The 20,383-nt window shown below is 34.7% G+C and overlaps 1 protein-coding gene across 6 annotated transcripts in view; it reads right to left on the reverse strand.

The window, feature by feature from the left end:
* WDR7 (WD repeat domain 7) overlaps positions 1-20,383 on the reverse strand; it is a 351,933-nt gene that overhangs the window by 240,366 nt on the left and 91,184 nt on the right. For all 6 annotated transcript variants that reach the window (XM_049111821.1, XM_049111824.1, XM_025422170.3 and 3 more), the window contains 2 exons: positions 11,991-12,760; positions 10,204-10,292 (listed from right to left, as the gene is read on the reverse strand). In XM_049111821.1, coding sequence (XP_048967778.1) covers positions 10,204-10,292; positions 11,991-12,760 — 859 coding nt within the window. The remainder of the gene's footprint in view (positions 1-10,203; positions 10,293-11,990; positions 12,761-20,383) is intronic.

Below are 20,383 nucleotides of genomic sequence, written 5' to 3' on the forward strand. Positions count from 1 at the left end.
GACATTTGAAGGCTATTACAATTTTTTATTTCATTTAATTAACAATAAGCACCTACTATGTGCCAGATGTTGGGCTAAGTATATAAAACGTAGTAAAGACCAAAGATGCTGCTTTCAGTTACTGAGTCTGGTAGGAAAAACAAATAATTAATTAAAATATTATAAACTGCACTCCTCTGGATCTATTCCACTAGACATAAACTCCTTGAAGGCAGAGAACTGTTTTGTCAGCCTTATAGTCTCAGCACCTACTTACTGACATATTAACACTAGAAGCATAAAAAGAAGGTATCTACAGATTCATTCAACCAAATATTTACTGAGTGTATTCTATAGATCAGCTACTGTTCTAAGAACTTGTGCTAAATCAGTGAATAAAACAGAATAGAACAAATGCTTGCCCTTTGAGCTTCCAAAGACCAAAGTCATAAGCCAATTTTTTAAAAGGCATAAAAGTTCAAACACAAAATTTTAAGGAGTTTTGAGGTCCATCCATTGACCTGATATATGTACTCCATATTTCTTGCTATAGACTCTGGAAAAGGATGGTGAGAAACTACTGATTAGTTAATTGATTAAACTCTTAATTTAATAATGACTACCTCCTACTTCTAAATCCATTTCTGAAAAATAAAATAGCAAATACTGTAACATAACCTTATATATTTAAATTGCTGAGACTGGTTTCCAAACCTACCACTGAGTAAAGATGCTACTAACATAGATATAGGGTCAAGAGAACACTAAAGACATAGACCAAAGGCTTATGCCATAACATTACTGAATTGATCAAGAAAAGTATGGTATGTCAGAATGTAAAAAAGCCTACAGCTATGGGCGGATTTAGGGCTGTATAAGCATGAACAAAAACCCAGTTTGATATTTCTGATCTCTTTCTCAAGTGAGATGTTTTATAAAGTACACAATCATGTATTTAATAAGTAAAAACTATCTCTATCAAAAAGTACATGACTGTCATAAATGTTAATTATTGGCAAACACTGCATTAACAAGCCCACTGCTAGACAAAATTAAGCTCTTGTGAAGAAATTATTTTCCAATGAAATACCCTGATAATGTGTATGAGAAATCATGTTATCTGAACTATCTATATTATCTTTATTCTTAGACCCAAATGTCTATGAAAGGTCCAATCCCCAGCTAAAGTCTTTACTCCATATAGATTATTTTGCAGCTGAACGAGTATTAGCCAACATATAAGTGACAGTTTATCGAAAAGGAGCATATTCATGTTTGCAGTCCAGCTTGAAAAATGGATTGTGAGTCAATGTGCACTGCAGTGGGAGTCAGGAAAAGAAAGCATAAGAGGAAAATGTTTACAAGGCAAGGAAACCAATATAAGAGAAGTCAGAGCAGAAGGACAAAAATATAATATCCTAACCACTGAAGTGTAATCAGAGAACTCAGAGCTTTTGTCCATTCTCTTACCCATTTCTTACCCTAAACCAGTTGTTTATGTTCATGAGTTATCTGCTAGATATAAGTAAACTACTCAAGAAAGTATACATCAGACTAATCTTTCTAACCTCCTAACTAGAGTTGTTTAGAGGGGAAAAAAGGCTTAACAAATATTTGTTAAAGAGGTAATTATTCCATATTTTCAATATTCAAATACAAAGTGGGTTTCATGATGCCATCCTATAGTATTTTACCACGTAACTCTCACTACAGACTGCTAACTTCTACTTACTTTAAAAGATAAGCAGCTGTGCTATTTCAAATGAAAATTCCTAACTCTACTGCCTTAAATAAATGCACTGGAAAAGACTCAATCCTCAGTGCCTTCTTCACTGCTCTCAAAACATGATGTTTTAGGAGAGGAGCAACGTTAAAGCATTCTAACTGTAACATCCTCAGACTTGACCAGGTGAGTATATTCAATATCATAATGGTGGTGAAGTACACAGTGCATCATGCCAATGTCACCAATTAAAGTGGATCACTTCTATCTGCTAAGATTACAGAGGGAGAAAAATGTAATCCGAGAAGAAACATCAACTATACAGAATGATAATGAAGATGGTAATGATGATGACAACAAATAATATCTCTAACAAGAACTGATCTTTTTTTTTTTAAGATTTTATTTTATTTATTCATGAGAGACACAGAAAGAGAGAGAAAGAGAGGTAGAGACACAGGCAGAGGGAGAAGCAGGCTCCACGCAGGGAGGCTGATGCGGAACTCGATCCCAGGACCCTGGGATCATGCCCTGAGCTGAAGGCAGATGCTCAACCGCTGAGCCACCCAGGCATCCCAGGAACTGATCTTAAATGAAACTTTGAACTAACTAAATGGAGGAGAGTATGCCCTGCCACTGATTTTGTATTATATAAGCTGGAAGGTATTTTCAGCAGATTTAGGATATATATACATCTTATTGTAGAAAAAGCACAGATCTAGAGTTAAAAGGTGCTGTTGTAGCCTAATCATACCACCACAACTAACCATATTTTAAACAAGTCTCTTACTCTTGTGAAGCTGTTTGTTTCTCTCTTTAGTAATGGCTCTAAAAATACTAAAACTCTATACAACATAAAGAATTTTTAATTTATGAAGTAATAGTATATTTAGAACATTTTTTAAAAGTAAAGAGAGAGGAACTTCCACTTCTGGCCAAGATGGAGTAACACGAAACAGATTCATAATCCCATCTAAAACAACTTGCCCACTACCATCTAAGCACATAAAACAATGGTCTCAAGCCACTGGACATCAAATGATGCTGAACTGAGAGTCAGGAGTTGGCACACAAACAGCAATATGATTGCCCCAGTTTATTGTTTGGTGGGAGTTTCTAGACCAAAATACAGCAAGAGGGATTAAGGAAGAGCCCCCACAGTTTCCCTGAGTTGAGAAGACAGAGCTGAGAGTTTTAGGAAGCAGAGCAGAAAGAATCCATAGGACAGAAAAAAGATCAAAGTTCTTCAGACATTCCCCTTGAATATTCAGAGCACTGATCAGTTCAGGTGTGTGAGGAAACTATTAAGGGCCAGAGACCGTGTTGCTCCCACCAGCCAGACTGGAAAATTCATAATTCATGGGACACTAGACAGAGTACTCAGGAAGGTCTGGCTCAGTAATGGGAAATTAGCCTTAGACAGAGCATGACTCCAAACTCACCGAACAAATCATAGAAGCAAGACCAGAAAAAGATCAAACTGTTTCCAAGCATCTTAACTGCATCCAGAATATAGCTTTAAAGAAAAAAAAAAAAAGATTTACAATAATATAAAAATCTTCAGATCTTTAGTACCCAACCAGGTAAAATTCAAATATCTGCCATTTAACAATGATCACCAGGCATGCAAAGAAGTAGGAAAGCACAGTCCATAATGAGGGGGAAGAAATCAACCCCAAACTGACAGATGTCAAAATTATCAAATAAGGGTATTAAAACAGTTTGTTTTTTAAAAGATTTTAGTTATTTATTCATGAGAGACAGAGAGAGAGAGAGAGAGAAAGGCAGAGACATAGGCAGAGAGAGAAGCAGGTTCCATGCAGGGAGCCCAATGTGGGACTTGATCCCGAGACTCCGGGACCACGCCTTGGGCCAAAGGCAGGCACTAAACCACTGAGCCATCCAGGGATCCCCTAAAACAGCTTTTATAACTGTAACTCATATATTGAAAAAAGTTACATAGAGACAATGAGGAAATAAAAAAGACCCAAATCAAAATTGTAGACATGTAAATCATTATGTGTGAGATGAAAGATACACTGGTTGGGCTTAATAGCAGATTGGATATTTCCAGGAAAAGATGAATGAACTTGAAGACATGGCAACATAAACTACCTAATGAAAACACAGAGAGGGAAAAAAATTCCAAAAATAAAGCACCAGTGTTCTATGAAACAACTTCAAGTGGCAAATATGTATAATTTGAGTTCACTAAAGAGAGAAGAGAGGAAAAGAGAATATTGGGAGACTGACAGATTCAAACCTAACCATGTCAACAACCACATTAAATGTAAATGGTTTAAATACTACAGTAAAAAAGCAGGCCATATTACCTATAAGAAACACACTTAAAATATAAAACCCAAAATGGGTAAAAAGAAAACAGGAAAATATATATCATGCTAATAACAATAACCAAAAATGCTGAAATGGCTATATTATTATAAACAAAATAGATTTTTTTTCTAAAAAATATTTATTTATTCATGAGACACACACAGAGAGAGAGGCAGACACAGGCAGAGGGAGAACCAGGCTCCCCATAAAAAGCCTGATGTGAGACTCGATCCCAGGACCCTGGGACTATGACCCAAGCCAAAGGCAGATTCTCAACCACTGAGCTACCCAGATGCCCCAACAAAGTAGATTTTCAAAGCAAAAGATATTATCAAATATAAGAAGTCATTTCATATGACAAAAATTTTTAAAAATCAGTAAGAAATAACAATTCTAAAGGTTTATGTACCTAGTAGGAGAATTTTATAACACATGAAGCAAAAACTAATAAAAAGGGCAGCCCCCGTGGCCCAGCAGTTTAGTGCTGCCTTCATCCTAGGGCATGATCCTGGAGATCTGGGATCGAATCCCACATCAGGCTTCCTGCATGGAGCCTTCTTGTGTCTCTGCCTCTCTCTCTCTCTCTCTGTCTCTCATGAATAAATAAAATCTTTAATAAAAAAAACTAATAAAAATGCAAGGAGGAATAATTACATCCACAATCATTGGCAGACTACTCAGGAGAAAAGAAAAATCACAAACTAAGTAACAGAAATGAGAGAAGGATACCATTTCAAATCCTACAGACATGATATTAAAAGAAAAGAGAATATTAAATTTTGCCAATAACTTTGACACAAACTTCCAAAATTCACCCAAGATGTAATAATAAAACATCTAAATAACCCTGTATCTATTAAAACATCTAAATTTGTAGTTAAAACCCTTCCCATAAAGAAAATTCCATACCCATATACTTTCACTAGTGAATTAGATCAATAAGGAATAATATCAATTCTACACAAACCTTTCCAGAAAATATTAAAAAAAAACAAAAAACAAAAACAAAAACAGGATAACATCCTAACTCCTGTGAGACCAGCATTATTCTGTTACCAAAACTGAACAAATAACATTAACAGATATGAAAACTGTAGACCAAAATCCTTCATAAACAAAACATAAACTCTTAACAAATTTTAGCAAATTACATTCAACAATCTATAAGAATAAATTCAACATGATGAAGTGTGGTCTACTCTAGGATCTCAAGATTGTTTTAAAATTCAAAAGTTCACAAAAAAATAAAATAAAATAAAATTCAAAAGTTCATGTATTTTGTCTTAAGAAAATAAAGGAGAAAAATCATCAACTAATTTCAACAGATACAGAAAAATTATCTGACGAAATCTAACATCCATTCATAGTAAAAAAAAAAAAAAAAAACTCAGCAAACTAGGAATACAGGAGAACTCTCTTAACATCCATCTCCTAAGAAAAACCTACAGCTAACATCAAACTTAAATAAAGACTGGATGCTTTATCCCATGGATTGAGAATGAAGCAAGGATGTCTGCTCTAACTTCTTCAATTCAACATTATTCTCTAACTCCTTACCTGTGCAATAAGGTAAGAAAAATAAAATGGAAACTGACTGAAAAGAAGAAAAACTGTCTTTATTCACAGATAACATATTTTGGACATATACTCCAAAGGAAGAAGGGCTAAAAACTGGCAAGCAACCATCCATCTTAGAAAGTTAAAAATAAATAGCTTATTAACTCCAAAAAAACACAGGAGGAGACTTCAGTGAAATAGGAAAAAATATGCACTAGAAAGGATAAAAAGCCACAAAGGATTCATTAAAATAACTAATAATATTCATAAGTCACTGATGAGACTGATCAAGAAAATATAAAGAGAAGACACAAATCACAAATGATTAACATAAGGAATAAAAATGGTGGTACCAATACAGATATTAAATAAATTTAAAAGATAATATATTTTCAAATGACAAATTTAAAAGAATAAAATTGCTAAATATGTACTATGTAGTGAAATTGACACAAGAAGAAACAGAAAAACTGAAGTGTCAGATGACAGTGAAAGAGATTAAACCTATAATTTAAAAACTTTCTACAAAGAAACCTCTAGATCTAAATCCAGCAAATTCCACTGCACATTTATGGAAGAAATAATGCCAATCTTGTATAAATTCTACCTGAAACAGAAAAAGAGAAAAGATTCCTTAATCCTAACACTTTATACATTAGAAGAAAGGAAAACTAGGGCATTTGGGTGGTTCAGTTAGGCATCTAACTCTTGATCTCAGGGTTATGAGCTCAAGCCCTGCACTGGGTTCCATGTCAGGCATGGAGCCAAAGGAAAAGACAAAAAAAAAAAAAAAGGAACAGGAAGAGGAAGAAGAGAAAACTTTTTCCTGAATAAAAAATATTAAACCAAATTCAACAACATATAAGGTGATAATACATCACAACAGAGTAAAAGGAAAAATTACATTATCATCTTGATGCAGAAAAAGCATGCTAAAACTCAACAGACTTTGATAATAAACATTTAGCAAAGGAATAATGGAGAGTTAATTTCTTAAAATTCAGAGAAAGACAATTATCTTATGATCTAAGTCATCTATGGAATTTCAAAAGCAGAACAGAGGATGATAGGGGAAGATAGGGAAAAAATAAAAAGACGAAATCTGAGAGAGAGACAAACCAAAGAGGCTTTTTTTTTTTTAATTTTTATTTATTTATGATAGTCACACGGGCGGGGGGGGGGGGGAGAGACATAGGCAGAGGGAGAAGCAGGCTCCATGCACCAGGAGCCCGACATGGGATTCGATCCCGGGTCTCCAGGATCGCGCCCTGGGCCAAAGGCAGGCGCTAAACCCCTGCGCCACCCAGGGATCCCCCAAAGAGGCTTTTAATCATAGGAAACAAACCAAGGGTCATTGGAGGGGAGGGGGGTGGGGGGATGAGGGGATAGGATAACTGGGTGATGGACATCAAGGAGGCCACATGATTTAATGAGCACTGAGTATTATATAAGATTGATGAATCACTGACCTCTATTTCTGAAACCAATAATACATTATATGTTAATTAACTGAATTTAAATAAAATTTAAAAATTATCTGCAAAAAGCATACAGGAAAATATAATAATTATGAAAGCTTTCCCTTTCCAAAGGGAAAATGTTGGGAATATAAAAAGTAGCCTACATGATTGTCCATATAGTCAAAGTAATCCACAAATAAAGTATTACAAATAATGGGTGAATTTTAGCATGACTGCTAAAGGTCACCATACAAAAATCATCTGCATTTCTTTGCCAGAGGCACAGAAAACAAAATCCAATACCAGTTACAAGAATATTTTTTAAATCTCTAAGAAAAAAATCTAAATAAAACGTATATAAGGCATCTTAACAGAAAACTATAAAGGAGTTACAACAGCTAAATAAGATCTAAATAAAGGAATATACTGAGTTGAATACATTGAGTATATTGAATGAATGAATGCCACAAAGATATTAATTCTCCCCAAACTCACCTATAAATTCAATAAAACTGCAGTTGAAATCACAATAGGTTCTTCTAACAATTGAGAAACTGGTTCTAAACTGATGATTGAGAAATTCAAAGAAACAAGAATAGCCATGACATTTTTTTTAAGAATAAATTGGGAAGACTTGATCTACTGAATACCAAGTCTTACCATTAAGCTACAGTAATTAAGGCACATGGAAACACAAGCAAATCAATGGGCTCAAACAGCCCCAGAAACAGATCACGTAGAAGAACATTTTATTTATGACAAGGATAGCACTGCAAAGCAGTGGGGAATGACTCATCTTTTTAATAAATCATGCTGGACCAATCTGGTATTGTGTGGAGGGGAAAAAAAAAAAGTAAACAGGACCCCTGCTTCCCATTATACCCAAAAATGAATTCTAGGCAGATTATAGATCTAAATAAAAAGGGCAAAACAATAAAGCTTCTAAAATAGAAGACTATCCCCATGATATCAGGGTAGGGATATCAGGGTAATTTCTTAAACAGGACACAAAAATATTAATCATAAATGAAAAATTGATATATTAGATTCCATTGAAATTGAAAGATGCTGAATTTCAAAGATAGTGAAAGGCAAATAAATATTTGCAATACATAAGACAAAAGGTTCATATCAAGGACAGTCACAGATCAACCCTTAGAAGTCATTTTTTTTTAAAAGACAACCTAATAGACAGAAGAGTTGAATACGCACGTCACAGAAGAACATAGAGAAAAGAACAATAAACATACCAAAAAAGCATTCAACCGTAATGGGAAATGGGGAATGTAAATTAAGCACATGAGAGAAAACTACATATACATCAAAATGGCTAAAGTGAAAGAGATGGTAAATATTCAGGGTTGGCTGGCCCATCTCATCAGTGGTGTATCAGAGTTCTTCCCATTCTATATCCCAGCCAACCCAGTATTTTCCATCTTTTTTACTTTAGCCATTTTGATAAATATTAAGTCACTCAGGAAAATATGATAGTATTATCTGCTTAGGTTTAAGATAAACATATGCAGAAATTCCCCTTTTAGTTAAAGACACAACAGAAATACTTATAATGTACACAAAGATTCAAATGCAAGAACATTTGCAGAATTATGAAAAACACTGGAAATAATTCAAATGTCTACTGATAGGAAAATGGATGAAGAAACTGTGGTCTCCTCATTCCACAGAATACTATACAGCAATAAATGAACAATGAAAATGAGTAAACTTCAGTCAAATGCAACATCGTCAATAAATCTCACAAGAGAAGCCAAACACAAAAGAACACATACTCCATGACTGACTGAATTCATATAAAATTCAAAGCACAGAAAAACTAAACTATAGTATTTAGGAATTTAAACTTAGATGGTGTAACTATAAAGTAAAGAAAGGAAGTGATTTTCCAAAAGTCAAGAGAGTAGTTACCTTTGGAAGGAGGCATACAATGATTGGGAAGAACACACTGGCAACTTCCGGCAGGATAACAATGTTCGAATTCTTATCCAAGGACATAGTTACAAGGAAGGTAGGCATGTAAAAGTCACTGAGCTACATTTTTCTGTTTTGCGCCCTTTTCTATAAATATATTTCACACGTACACAAGTATAAAAAGTTATCTAACCAAACCTTTTCTGTAACATACAATCATTTCATAATAGTTTATATAAATTTCAATCAGAGGAAGGGTAACAAAGGGGTGAGCATGTGGGGTTAGATGAATGATGGGAGTGGGGTAGAGAATGTGGGAGCTTATCTTCCATAATGAGAAGCCAAAAGACAGTGCCTAAAACTGAAAATCAGGCATATATTTAAAGATATTAAAGTAAATACCAAATAATAAGCTAAGAAAGAGAAAAGGACTTGTTCTAGGGAAGAGATAAATTGTAAAAAGCAAAACAATTTTAAAACTTAAAACAAAAACAAAAACCTATGGAAAAAAGAAGACCCTAAAGTCATCACCTACAAGCAAAACCTTCAGCATCCCTTCTCTTGCTCATTTCTTCATTTCTATCACATTCTGAGAGAGTCAGCATTAACTCTCCACCTGAAGGAAAGCTCTCTAAGCAGAAATGACCCCCCACCCTCCAACTCTGGTTGCTTCATTTGCCACTCTTGTAATGAATATAAAAGATAATAATGGAAGAAAAAATCAACTTTCTCTTATATCCGCTAATGAAAAAGAAAGCTGTAGACAAAAATTAAGGTATATAATGATGTAAATAAAGGAAAGATTTCCACTTGTGGATTACAAGGCATGAACTACTGGCAAACAGTAGAATAGCTACAGTATGAAAATATGAATTTAAACATTTCTAAATGTAGTTTAAAACAGGTATAACTTTTAGACTCAAGATACACACAATTAACGCACTAGTGTTGTCGAGTTAAGGTGCCCTAATGCATAAAAATTAGGTCAAAGACAGTACAATAAAATTATGTGAAATATGTTCATTTATCAATTTCTAAATAAATCTGATTTATTTTTAACTGACATCTTAATTATCCATATTTACATCTGGAATATAACAACTTTTCTCTCTTTTAACAATCTGAGACAAACAAATGTTATGATTATACATTAGCTAAGCCTCTTCAGTTTCTACAGCTGAAATGTCAGGTCAATTACTTAATAAGATTTAATTTTACCTTGTTTAATCTGTCCTTGTACAACATTACTGGATGTTGGAGGGGAACCCCTTGCCTTAGAAAGGTCTGGGGTGCTTGGTCGAGGTGGCCTTTAAAAAGAAGAAAATACACGTATATATACATTCATACTTTCAAGAACCATTTAAAATATTAAACTTTCTAGTTCCAAATGAACTGCAAAAGAAACACGTATGGAACATTTTCAATTTACTATTCCAAAAAGATCTTTTTTTCCCTCTTTTTCATCTATTAACATTTTCCTTTCCTATTTTTAATATATTAAATGATTAGCAAACATCAAGTAAAAATTTTACATCTATAATTTGTGCTTTATACTAATTTAAGAAATATTTCTGAGCAGTTTAATATACTACCACTTGACAAATATCATAATTAGTCCTTCATTCTTCAATATTAGCATGCTGAGATTTCGGCCCTCCCTATATCATTAGTCCAAATGAATTCATGAATACACTGAGCCTAAAAGAATTCATCCTTAAAATCTGAAAAAGGTAATAAGGCATCAGGAATCTTGGACTCCAGAGGCAATGTGCCTCATTTTGAATTCTACTGATACCACTTAACTACACCTGTGTGATCTTGGGCACATTACTTAATCTCTGTGTCTCAATTTTCTAATCTGTAGTAAAAAGATAATAACAGTATCTATCTCATAGGGTTAAGAGCATTAATGAAATACTATCTATAAAGTACTTACAAACAGAACCAGATACAAGGTAAGTACTACTTAAGTATTTGATTATTTAAAATTTCTCAAAATGACCAACTCTCAATAAAGTATAATAAAATCACAGTTTAAAAAGTTGTCTTGGGATCCCTGGGTGGCGCAGCGGTTTGGCGCCTGCCTTTGGCCCAGGGCGCAATCCTGGAGACCCAGTATCGAATCCCACATCGGGCTCCCGGTGCATGGAGCCTGCTTCTCCCTCTGCCTGTGTCTCTGCCTCTCTCTCTCTCTCTCTCTCTCTCTCTCTCTGTGACTATCATAAATAAATTAATTAATTAATTAAAAAAAATTAAAAAAAATAAAAAAGTTGTCTTCATGACTTCTGAAAATAGGTAATAACAAATCAGGTTAGATATTCCTGAAATATTAAAATGTACTCTCCTACAATTAAAAAAATTGTTTTCTCTCTTCCAATTGAAATTTTCTGATCACACTTTTCACAAAATTCTAATCACTGAACACCTATCATTCATTACATATAAACCATAAAGTATTTCAACCAAATATACATTTTGAATGAAATGTCAATGCAAACTTTAAGTATACAATTCTAAGATTCTATTTACTGAAGAGTTAGTCTATAATTCACTTATTTTTCTTAAGATTTTTAATTTATTTATTCATGAGACACAGAGAAAGAAAGGCAGAGACAGAGGGAAAAGTAGGCTCTATGCCGGGAGCCTGACGTGGGACTCGATCCCAGAACTCCAGGATCTTGCCCTGGGCAGAAGCCAGGCACTCAACCATTGAGCCACCCAGGCATCTCTATTAATTCACTTGTTAAGCTTAACTGGTATCTATGCCCTCATTCCAAAATTGTTTTTAAATAGCTAAGTAGTATGTTTGAGTAAAGATTAAACTATATAATTTTATCATGCTTTAAATCATGCACGTTGTGTTTTAAAATTTCAAGGGGAAACACTGAGATGACACAAAAACGCTAAGGTGGGCAGAGCCAAAAAAAAAAAAAAAACAGTGAGAAAAATAAAACAGGTTTTATTCTTTTTAAAAAAAAAAATGTGAGAATAAAATCAAATCACACCTGGTAGGACCCTTCTTCATATGATCACCAATAAAAGTTGCATTGGTCATGCTCATTAACGTATTTGCCAAAGATATGATAGACAGGAGATGTTGTGTGGTGACAGCTCGGGATACTCCGTAAGTTCCCTTTCCTACGCTCTCAGTTGCTGGCAGCTTCCTTCCTATTTCTGCTTTCTCATGTGACAGTTTACAAGTGGGCTGATTATAGCCAGGAAGCATCAGGGACATATGACCTCCTCTTGATAGGAGACCAAAAGATACTGTACAATGCGGTTTCAGCATGCCAAGGCGATCAAGACAAACTTCATCCAGAACTTCATTTAAACCCCAGGCATGAAGACAGGACATGAACAATTTTGCCGTGTCCATCGTTAAATTATATTCTAATAGGGTTAATGGTTTAGATTTGCTGGCCCGATACTCTGGATCACTCTCTTCTCTTCTCTGCCTCATCATCTCCTCGTCCTCCTCTTCATCATCAAGGAGATGTTCCTTTATGTTCTCTTTGATAGTTTCTTTCACTTGTTGGAAGAGAACTGCTGCTCGTTTTCCAGTTAGAAAAGAGCCCCCTTTGTCTGAACTGCCAGATGCTTTTTGCAAATTCTCTGGGGAAATAAGCGCAGTATTCGGCCTAGAGGCTTCTTCAGTCAGGAGTTGAATAATCAACGCTTCCACATCAAAGAAAAGCACATGTATGTCCGGGTCTGTTAGGTTTGTCTTTATTGCTTGAACCATCAGGGAGTTATGAGAATATTTAGGCAAATTTCCCTGTAATAAACATTTTTAAAAAATGGTTATAATATGAAGTGTTTAATTGCATACATTCATTAATGAGTAATAGAGGAATTTGAATGCTTATTAGACTGTCTTTTTAGGTACCTCTATCTTTAAAAGTAACACGTGAACTTTGCCACGTAGCAGCACATAAAAGATATGAATTTATACAAGAACTTTATACTGAAACAATTATAAAACGGTCAATTTTTAAAAAACAAGAAAAATGTTTTATTGAAGCAGGTAGTCTTTTTTACTCATAGAAGAGATTAAAGTGTGTTTCAAACACCTGTAAGCAAATTCTCTTTCTGCGAATGAACTACTGGTCCATCTGAAAGAATCCACTTATCATGGCTACTCACCCCTTTAAGTTGCTGTACCATCAAATTCCTCCTTTTTCTACTTTACCTTCACTCTCTGTTGACAGATTCTTTTCCCTCAATAGAGAACATGCTCAAGTTTACATAAATTCTAACAAGAAGTGTTATCCTTTAACCATGCTCCCTCTTCTACTGACCTCTCTCCCCCCACCTCTACTGCCCCTTTTAACCAAATGTACAGAAAGTAGTAAGCTAATCCAAGGAAACACTCTTTGCAGTATCTGACATTCTTATTTTTGTTGGGTGAGTGAGAGAAAACCCTAAGTGGAAAAAAAAGTTAAAAGCCACCTCTCTGGGCTTCCCTTCCCAGTGAACCTTCTAATTCTGACCATTCTACTCAGCAGTCAGCAAACCTGAAAAGTCATCCTACTCCCACATTAAGACTAACACCTGTGGCTCCCTAATTTCCATCATCAGAAGGACCAACCTCCTGGAGTTTCAATCCTCTACTTAAAACAGCTTGTATCTAGATGTCCCATAGCACCTCACAGTCTAAATGTCCTTATGTCCACGATGCCACTGAACCCGCTGTGCCTCCCAGACCATCAGTGGAGAATCATTCCTCTTCCATTCTATCCCCACTATCACTGTACCACATTTGGATACTTATTTTCTCCTCTCACTAGTGTTCACTGCCTCTAGTCTCTACTCCAACACAACTCCACAGAGCCACAAAAGCACAAATCCAACCACATCACTCTTCTGCCAAAAAGCTGCCATTCTCACGGGTTATGAAGAGAAATGGAGAATACAAATTAAAAGCTAAATCAAAATATAGGTGAATATATCTGATCTCAAGATGAGAAAGCTTTTGAAACTCTTAAACTCTTAAATTTAAAATTCACTACTATAAAAATATTAAAAAGAAATCAGAAAATGTCCCAGAAATAAGACTGAAAGAGTTACAATCTATATAAATATTTCTTAAAATCGGCAAGAAAAATACTAATGCCCAAGTAAGAGGGAGAATACCATAAAGATCAAGGACAATTCACAGTAAAAGAAACAGAGAGTCAATAAATATAGGGAAAAACCAGCTCAAACTAGTTGTCAAGGAAATAACTGTTAAAATAACTACAAGATATCATTTATAAAATTAGCACACAGTAACACTAAAAACTACTTAGATCAGGAGTACAATGAAAATCAAACCCACACACTGCTGGCGTGAATTTAAATAGCAGCCTTTTAGAAGAGCAGTGTGGCAAAATACATTGCAAGGCTTTAGTCAGTTTGATCCAGTGCATTTATTTCTAGAACTCTCTCCTAAATAATCAGAAATACTGACATGGATTTATGTACAAAGATGTTCAGTGAAATGGTAGCCATTATTTTAAATTGAAGCCTAAATAATCTAACAATAAGGAAAGATAAATAATTTAAGTGTAGCCATATAGTAGAATAAATACTGCAATCACTACAAATCATGCTTTCTGGGCACATTTAACCACATGGCAAAATTTCCTGTTCCAATTTTTTATATATATATTTTATTTATTTGAAAGAGAGGGAGAGAATGTATGCACAAATACGTGCAAAAGGAGGGGAGCAGAGAGGAGCAGAGGGAGAGAAAGAGGCACACTCCTCACTGAGCAGGGACCAACTCGAGGCTGGATCCCAGGACCCTGAGCTGAAGCAAATGCTTAACCGACTGAGCGAATGAGGAACCCCTCCTGTTCGAATTTTAAGTGAGATAAAATTACACACACACACACACACACACACACACACACACAGAGTGTGGCTCTGATTTCATTTATTTAATGCTTAAGTATGTATATGACCATGGTGAGAAACACTGGGAAGAAATACATGAATATATTTGTAATTATATTTTGTGATGGAATTATAGAATATTTTTTTCTTTATATTTCCCTATATTTCTTATGGTATACAGTCAATATATATTATTTTCATAATCAGAAAATATGACTCCAGGATAAAATACAAAATCCTTCAGCACAACATTCAAGGCCCTTTACAGTCTGATACCAAATATTTTTCCAGCTTTAACAAACAAGCTCTCATACCATAACCACAGTCCCCTATCCATTAATCGTTTTACATATTCCTTTGCGCAAAATATTCTTCTTTGTTCTGTTCTCATCCCTTCTCTTCCACCAAGACCCTAATTCTTCCAAGGAAAATTAGTCCACAATGAATCCAGCTCCCATAACATTTTATATCTACTATACATCACAAACACATATGCCTTGGCTATGTTGATATAGTTAGGTATTTTATATATTTACATTTTCCTGTACTCTATGGGAACTAACTATGTAACTAACTATGTCTTACTCGTCTTATGTAAGACAGAATACCTGGCAGAATGAACAAAGGACATCATTAAAAATTTATAAAATTATTTTAAATTGTTAATCAACTCTTCCACCATAAAATTATAACCAATTCCCGTAACTGGTTTTTCTTCTGTCTCAATCTTCGTCCCATCTGACTATGTTTCTTCCTAGCTGAAGAGGCTTCAATAGCACTTTCTAATCCAAGGATACAATCTCTGCAAAGCAAACACTTCTCTGCAAAGCCCAAAATATCCTCTAAAATATATTGCTGCCTACTCCTCCAATTTCATCTCTACCCACAACACCTATATCTTCTACTACAGCCCAATTAAATCACTTGTATCTTTTTTCTTTTGGATTTTTTAAAATTTATTTGAGAGTGCAAGCATGAGGAAGAGGAGGAAGAGGAGGAGGAGGAAAGGGAGAAGCAGACTCCCGGCTGAGCAGAGAGTTCGATGTAGGGCTTGATCCCAAGACCCCAGGATAATGTCCTAAGTCAATGGCAGATGTCTAAATGACCGAGCCACCCAGGCGCCCCTAAACCACTTGTATCTTCCAGAACCATGCAGTGTCACATGTTTATGCTTTTGCTTATGCCAGGATGATGCTCCTTTCTCATTCTCCTTACAACCGCTTAAGTCAAATTTTACCCATCCTTCAAGAGGCATTTCCCAAATGTTAACTAGATTTCCCATGGTGATCATTCTACAATATATACAAATACCGAATCATCACGTTGTAAACCTGAAACTAATGTAATGTTGTACGTCAATTATATCTCAATTAAAGAAAAATGTAAAAAAAGTCTCAAGTGGCTGCTCTTTCAAAAATTATTTCCATAATTATTATTAATTCTGCCTCCTTTGCTTAAACCTCTGCTCTGAACTGAATCAGTTTAAAGGAAAGTGGGAAATAATTTCTATACCACAGCTGAAGAATCTAAAGAGTATAATATAAATTTATAGTATATAAAATATGACTTAAAAAAAATCCAAGACCTGCATTTTATTCCCATATTTAATTCATTTGTTAGGCATTCGCCTGTGTTTGTGCAAGATACTGGAGATACAAAGGCAAATAAGATGACTTTCTAGTCATGGAATTCAAACCTCACAAATAATGAATGACATGTAAAGACACTATGACAACACAGTAGGAATGGTCCTCTAAAGAGAGGAGGATTGCAAGGTACAATAAGGGACACAACAGAGAAAGCACCAACTCCACCTTGGGTGACCAGGGAGAGCTTCTCTGAAGGGGTAACTATGAAAGGGCAGAAAGATAGCAAAACGTAAAAAAGGATTAAGGCAGGAGACATGACAGGATGGATGTTGATGAAGCCACAGATGACCAAGAGAAAGAATGCTGACGAAGGGTCGGTTCACTGAGAGCACAGAGGTTCACACAAAGGCTTCTGAACTTCATCTTGGAGGCTCGGGAGCCATTAAAGCAGTGCTTCTCTCAGAATCATCAGGGCTATTTGTTAAAATACAGGTTCCTGGGCCTGATACCAAGCCTGGATCAGTACGAATAGACCTGGATGGATCAGAATCTGCCTAATGAGAACTCAAACAATGTCATGCAGTAAAGTTTGAGAACTATCACCTAAAAGCCTTAAGAGAGTGGAAGGACATGATCAAATTTAATTTAATAGATGTTTATCCACCAGCAATGTTGGCTGAAAAGAAGATCAGAGTCATGAATATGAATTGGGAGGAAACAGAAGCCATCCAGATGAGGGAAGATAAAAGTATGCAACAGTACTGAGAATGTAGAAGATGGGAAGGGGTGAAGAATGCGTACATTACTCTTTTATTTCTAACACCACTGTGCTTCGTATCTGTTTTTTCAAACGCTGAAGGTGTAATACAAAAATTGACGTTAATCTGAATGATAAGTTATTTATAATACATTATATCTAAAATATTATTGATATAAAAATTATTAATATTGATAGCTAAGTTGCTGCTATAGCCCCAGCACTATGCTGGGGAATACAGTTCATTATATCACAGAAAAAGATAAAACATTCTCTTACATCAACTTTAGGTAGACAGACATGTCACTATGTATGAGGGAACATCACATAAAATTGAGAGCCCACCACAGTACATTAGTAAATACTGTCTTTCCAGTAAAGATCTACAAAATTCTATTAGGAGAAAGGGAGATCATTACTACCAAAAAATGTAAGATCAAACATGTTTGGTAAGGAACTTATTGAGGCAGCAAGTGTGGCCTGAAGAAAAAAGAATGCAAGAGTGAGGATACAAGGTCGGCTTTTAATCTCTCTCCTCTGATGTCAACCACATCTGGGCCCCTTTCAGCACCCCGAGATCTGCTCTGGTACTGTCTCTTTCCGGAGGTGCACCAGAAGAAAGCCCATGTGTGTGGACAACTGAAAGGTTATCTAGTGTCTGGTACCAAGATATCTGGATGTGATTGTGTGCAACTCCTCTTATCACAACCTCTCCGTGCTGATTGTGTCACTGTGGCAAAAATTACCTACAATTTACTAATTCTGCCTCCTTTGCTTAAACCTCTGCTCTGAACTGAATCAGTTTAAAGGAAAGTGGGAAATAATTTCTATACCACAGCTGAAGAATCTAAAGAGTATAATATAAATTTATAGTATAGCAAGCCACAGTCTGAAAAAGAGAATGAAAACAGAAAGCAATAATAAAAGCAGGTGAAAATAGAGGGAGACTGAAGGGAAAAAGGAGAAAATGACTCATCCCCCCAAGCCCTGCATATGACCTCAAGTACCGGACAATGGATTTTACTGACTTACAGGCTTATTACAATAAAATGTAGATAACCAGCAAAGTTGTAAGGCAAGACTTTAGCTAAATGCATGGAGATGGCAGTTGATCACAGATACACTTGATATTCTAATATTTCACACTAAGATTAGCTACAGGCAAATGAGCAGAAATATCTATCAAACTGCAAGGATCTCTTAGCTTAATCATAAGATACACAAATCCAGAGCAAATGAATTTATTCAAATCATCTTACAGTTAACAATTTCACATATAGGCTACCTAATCCTGGAAAGTCTTTAAAAGGAATGTTAATATGCTTGTTAATATGTTTCAAATGTTAAGAACATTTGAAATGTATGCTTGCAAATTCCCTTTTACATCATCACAGCAGAAGACTAAATTCAACGAATATTTGTGGAGTGTCTATTATATGTAAGATGCTTGTAAGAAAATAAAGCCTTTGTACTTACTTGAGAAAGGGCAACAAGAAAAGCTAAATTATAAAATATATACAAATGAAACAGTCTCATTTGCTAGTAAATTTGCTAGTAAAATTCAATAGTAAGTGCAAAAGACATACAACGTACTTAAAAAGCTAGTAAGACAGATGTATCTGACATTTTCATTTTAAGGGCTAAGCCCATTACAGCGTTATATTTTCTGTATAGAGGAAAATACAGATTTAGCCATTTCAAATACTAAATAAAGAACTTGACTTAAAATATTACATAAATGCAACAATAGAAAAAAAATTGTTGGATTGCTTGTTCAGCACTGCAAGTGAACCTGTAGCAATCACATTAAGAGTAGCAAGTAAAATTGTACTGCAAGTGAAAAACCCAAGGAAAATGACAGAACTATGAACAGGAGATGAATCTTTATTCAAGCCCAGCATTTTTCAGCATATCCACACACATGCATACCATAAACAGCACCCCAGCAACAAGAAAACAACAACTTACAATCTGCAGAGGAGAAAATGATGCATCCTTGTTATAACATTTATTATTATTATGTATGTGAATATATGCTAGGTTAAATCATGTCTGCTGAAACACCTGGTAGCTTTGTCCCCTAAAACCAACATTAAAATTATATTTTAAGCATATGTCATTTTATCTGATGATTTAGAAAAATTTAGAATGTTGGCAATAATTTTACTCTTGCATCATTCACTTCAGCGATTCTGATTTTTAAACTTATTTATTTCTGAATCATTTTCTAAAGTCACAGTTTTCAGGACTATTTCTAAAGTTACCTAGTAAGATAATTACTTTTCCTGAAAAAGTGTGGAGTCCAACCTATAGTACCAAATAGTACAGATTTCTACCTAAAGTTGATTTATACCAGTGAGCATTAAGCATCAGCTGATTTTGATGCTGTGTGAAGCAGATGAGTAAATAATTAAAAAAAAAAAAAAAAAACTAATTCTAAATCTGCTTTGAAACCAGAGATCAAGGATACTAAGACTAGGAAATGTTATATATATAATCTAACACACAGAGGTACATGCGTCTATAAATAGCAACCAAGCCCTAAAATAGAATATAGGAAAAATATGTACTTGACAAATAATAATATAGCGTTTTATAAAGTAATGATTGAGGTGTCATATTTCTAATGCATGGTCTAAATAATTTTTGATTTCTTAAGTATAGTATAAAGAACTGGTTTATCACCTAAGAATATTTTGGTAGGAAAAATTAAAAATTTTATTCTTGATTATAGATAGGATATTCTACTGAATAAAGATCTTTAAAAGAATTTGATACATAATGTTAAATGCAAAAGGTTTGAATAAAAAAACACACTGATATCTTAATGTGCTTTTAAAATGTTCTAAAATTAGCCAAGGGAAAAATCCCACCATTTACTACAAAAATATATGGTTTAAATATTAATAATTTTAAGTACAGTTGACACTTGAACAACATGAAGGTGAGGGGCACAGAGTCCCCTTTTCTCCTCATGTAGCAGAAAATCTCAGTATACTTCTGATCCCCAAGAACTTAACAATTAACAAATATATTGTATGCTATATGTATTACTGTATTCTTGCAATAAAGCTAGAAAAAAATCATAAAGAAGAAAAAACATTTATAATATTGTACCATACTGGAAAAAAAACACATATAAATTGACACAAACAGTTCAAACTCTTGCAGTTCA

The sequence above is a fragment of the Canis lupus genome, chromosome 1, assembly GCF_003254725.2.
Source record: "Canis lupus dingo isolate Sandy chromosome 1, ASM325472v2, whole genome shotgun sequence".
Classification (NCBI taxonomy): domain Eukaryota; kingdom Metazoa; phylum Chordata; class Mammalia; order Carnivora; family Canidae; genus Canis; species Canis lupus.